Source organism: Arachis ipaensis, chromosome B8 (genome assembly GCF_059453495.1).
Source record: "Arachis ipaensis isolate K30076 ecotype BB chromosome B8, ASM5945349v1, whole genome shotgun sequence".
Classification (NCBI taxonomy): domain Eukaryota; kingdom Viridiplantae; phylum Streptophyta; class Magnoliopsida; order Fabales; family Fabaceae; genus Arachis; species Arachis ipaensis.
Window position 1 is genome coordinate 135161128 of NC_142443.1, and position 4607 is coordinate 135165734.

The 4607-nt window shown below is 27.8% G+C and overlaps 1 protein-coding gene across 1 annotated transcript; it reads left to right on the forward strand.

The window, feature by feature from the left end:
* Window positions 1-578: 578 nt before the first annotated feature.
* On the forward strand, window positions 579-4607 carry LOC107612258 (gibberellin 3-beta-dioxygenase 1). Its single transcript, XM_016314053.3, has 2 exons — window positions 579-1146; window positions 3839-4607. Exons 1-2 carry the CDS (start codon window positions 641-643, stop codon window positions 4395-4397), a joined length of 1065 nt encoding a protein of 354 aa, XP_016169539.1. The 5' UTR covers window positions 579-640; the 3' UTR covers window positions 4398-4607.

Genomic DNA, 4607 nt, shown 5'->3' on the forward strand with positions numbered 1-4607 from the left:
TAACATTTCTAAAAAAAAAAAATAAAACAAGGCAAAAATTTTATTCATATTATTTTGTAGAAATTTATATATCCTAATAGTTTTATATTATTGTATTAAAACCATAAGCGTAGAGATACGTTTTTATTTTTATTGGTTTACATATTTTTTCTATTGGCTTATGCTGAGCTATAGTGAAAGCTAGCTTGTCGTGGAGAAAATAAAATTGTTCCCTTTTTGTTTTTATTGAGTAATACTTTTTTCAGAATAACTTGTTCTTTTCTTTGTCTTTTTCAACCATATTATTCTTCTCATTTCTCAAAATCCTAAACCGACACAACTTAGTCCAATTGCCACCCCCTTACGACAACTGTACACAATTTAATAATAATAATAATAATAATAATAATAATAATAATAATAATAATAACAATAATAGGATTATAAATTATGAAGAAGAAAAAAATTATACATTAGTATATCACATTGTTTTAATATTAAGAATAATCTAATTAATCTTAGCATAATAGATTTGATATGCTATCTCCAAACATAAGTAATTATAATATAAATACATATGGTCCTAGGATGATTAAATCTCTATAGTAAGAAGCAATCAAAATTAAAGCCACCCTAAAGTTTTGAAGAAAAAAAAAATAATATGACCACTCTATCTGAGGCCTATAGAGAGCACCCTCTTCACCTTAGACACATTATCCCTTTAGACTTTTCTTCAATTTCAACCTTACCTGATTCCCACGCATGGTTTCATGATCATGATCGCGATTCTGATGAGGAACAGAATCGCGATCATGATCATGATGATGATGGGGGGATTCCATCCATACCCATCATCGATCTCGCGGATCCGAATGCAATGGAGCTCATGGGGATGGCATGTGAGAATTGGGGTGCCTTCCAATTGAAGAACCATGGTGTTTCAATGAGTGATATTGAAGAGGTTGAGAAAGAAGCTAAGAGGTTCTTTGATCTTCCAACGGATCAAAAATTGAAGGCATTAAGATCACCTGGTGGGGCCACAGGGTATGGAAGGGCAAGAATTTCACCATTTTTTCCAAAGTTCATGTGGCATGAAGGTTTCACCATCATGGGTTCTCCTTCTTCAGATGCTATGAAGATTTGGCCTAATGATTATCAAACGTTTTGGTAAGCATACACACAAATTTTCATGCAATTCCCATGCAACGTACACAATTATTTGATTTGTTAAAATCTTTACAATTGTTTGCCACTTTTATTCTTTGAGTTAGTTTTTTTTTTTTAGTTTAATTAGTTTTGCTTAATTATACTAATATGGTATTAGAGCTAGTTGACTTAATTCATCTAATTTAGAAGATTTATGATTTGTTCAGTCATATAATCATATCTGTTCAGTTATAGTCTTCTGAGTTTCTTCATCTTTAGAGCTCGCATTATAGAAATTTGTAATTTTTGTGATTTTTCATTCATTAGTCAAATCTAATTAAGTTAGACGAAGATTCATTAAGTATAAATTTTTAGATATTCGTGGGTCTAAAATCAATAACTAATTTATTTTTTAGTGGATAAAAAATTAACTATAAAATCTACTGCATATACATATTGCTCCTAAAGTAAATCAAGTTCAAAACATGAGACTTAACTAAATTGAATATCTATCACTTATATTAGGTCTACAAATTAAATCTCTCCATAATTTATTTGCACTAAGCCCACTAATAGTTTTTATTGGGCCACTTGACATATGTATGTCTCCACTCCAAAATCTTGTCTAACTTTGAGTGAGAAGGAGTGTATTAAAATCCCAAATCACCTGTGAATATGGTTTTAATAATAATAATAATAATTCTCTCTCTTTTTATAAGTTTGACCAATACTAAAATCGATCTCCTATTCATTTCTTTTCAATAAATAAAATTCGATTTGATCAAATACTAAAATTTCTTCGTATATTGCATGCTCCTTGTTCTGTCATAAAATCATTTCTCTCAAAAATTTAAGTTGATAAGAGAAAATAAATAAATAATTACATCTCTAACACACCTCCTTAAATAATAATCGCTTTTAATTTGAATTTATTTGAGTCTTTTTATAGATCTTTTTCTCTTCTTATTTATTTTATGCTATTTTTTTCTCTCTTTCGAGAAATAATAAAAATTGAACTCTATATTTTGTGTTTATAAAAACTTATATCATGTTATAAACTTTTTTTTTTAAATTTAAGCTAATAAAAAAGACATATAAATAATTATATCTCTAACACGTTAAACTATACTACTTCATAAAAAATATTTTTACTCCACTTTACTACTCTTTCTAGAGTTGCAAGCAGGGGAATTTGAGTTTTAAATTCAACATGAATGTTGTGTTTTTGCTTTTAGTTTTGGCTTCTTTCTCTTTCAGTAATAATAATAAATAAAGGAGAAAAAAAGAGTTATATATTGTTTTGTCCTTATACAATTATATAAGCTATATTAGATCAAATTAAAGTATTGCAAATATTCCCACTATCACATGCCATCCAATAAAGGTCATTTTCTTAAAAAAGTTAGTTAAACAAAAAACTACAAAAGTCTCTGAAAACTTCAACTCTCAAAGCAAATCTTATCTTTGAGAATGGTATAAACAATGAACAATATATGGCAAATGTCTTTTCTTTTGTATGCTTCTTTTTACATAAAATGATAGAACATATCAAACACAAACAATATATAAATTATCAAATGTTTTCTCAACATAAAATATTTATTGTTAGGTTTTGATATTCTACAAAATCTCACACCTTATTGGCTTTGTGTGTCATGTTCATTGTCCTTATTTGCCATACAAGCAATAGGGAATCATAATTAAGACCTTCAAATGATGTTATATATATAAACTATGTTTAATAAGATATCAACTACACCAAATAGAGCCAAAACTCTTCAATAATTTATCCAGAGAAAGAATACACATGGCCGAGCCACACGTTATAGTGAAGGGGGGCCAATTTTCTATGTTGTTTTAGTCACGTCTTTTTTATCCTACTTTAAAAAAAAAAAAAAAAAACTTGTTATACATAAACTAATGAAATTATTTTAAACTTATTTTAAACGATAAGTACACTTTAACTAGGCTAGCATATATATATCTTTAAACTTATTTTAAAACTAGAAAAATATAATACACAATGCAAATAAATAACTAGATACAAAAATTTTATGGTTATCATTAATTTTTGTGTATATATTTTTGCATGTCCTAGGCATATATGGATTTCTTTGGATAAATTTATTTTAGTAATATCCCAAATCAACACTTAATAATTTTTTTAGTTGAATAATTTAATTTTTAACAAATTTTAATCACAAAATCCGTCACCAACATTTTATTTTATTAGAAATATTTATCCCACGTGAAATTTTGGTAAAAAGTTAAATAATTCGATCTTGATCATTATTTAATAAATATATGTATAAGAATTTTAAGAAATTTTTAAATTATCAGATTAATCTTTTTATATAGACAAACAACTTTATGTGAGAACTGATTTGTTTAACGAAATAAAAGTTTAAAAACTGATTTGATAATTAAAATTTGTTAAGAACTTAAGTATTTGACTAAAAATTTTTTGAACACTAATTTGAGTTATTATTTTAAAAAAAAAATTATCCTCTTATTTAATCATATTTTATCATATTAACAAATACAATTAAATTTTACACTCGTTAAATCCTATGATCTAGTAAAAAAAGGTTAATAATTAATTAGTTGTACAAATATACTATCAGTGAATCAAAATCAAATTTTACAGGTGTTCTCTATATTATGAGTTTCAATTTGAGAAATTAACTAATAATAAATTGTTGTTAATATGCAGTGATAAGATAGAGATATTTCAAAAGCAAATGAAGGCACTAGCTGAGAAACTAACAAGAATGATATTCAACTTGTTAGAAATTCCAGAGCAAGAAAAAAAGTGGGTTGGTTCAACCAACTCGAATAACGGAGCCATTCAACTAAATTTCTACCCGGTTTGTCCTGAGCCGAACCGGGCCATGGGTTTAGCCCCTCACACGGACACATCCCTATTCACAATCCTCCACCAAAACCAAACCAATGGCCTCCAAATCTTTAAAGAAGGGAAGGGTTGGGTTCATGTAAACCCTAACCCTAATTCCCTTATTGTTCACACCGGTGATTTCTTGCACATTATTTCCAATGCAAGATTTAAATGTGCACTTCACCGTGTGGTTGTGAAGAGAACAAAAAAACGTTACTCTTTGGCTTATTTCCATAATCCACCATTGGATTATGTGATTTCTCCTTTGGTGGTGAATTCTAATGATGCAAGATTTCGTAGGGTTAGTGTGAAGGAGTATTTTGGGATTAAGGCAAAGAATTTTGGTGAAGCACTTTCTTTGATTAGTACTAGCTAGCTAGCTAATTACAAGGATTATTGAATTCAAATGTGTTCATTATTAAGCTCCAATTAGGTGTTTTTTTGGTTACCTACGGAATCTCTCAAGCCGATAGGTCAAGTTGGTTTCAATTAGGTGTTTTTACATTGTAAAATAATAGTTTTTTATTCTCTTATGTAAATCTTAAACAAATTATTTAATTATATATCATTAGTTTTTTCCGTTTAA

Bases quoted from the DNA above. Each gene is read 5' to 3' on its own strand.
- LOC107612258 (XM_016314053.3), top strand. From the start codon at position 641: ATGACCACTCTATCTGAGGCCTATAGAGAGCACCCTCTTCACCTTAGA. The intron at 1,147-3,838 runs GTAAGCATACAC...GTTAATATGCAG, and splicing joins AATGATTATCAAACGTTTTG to TGATAAGATAGAGATATTTC.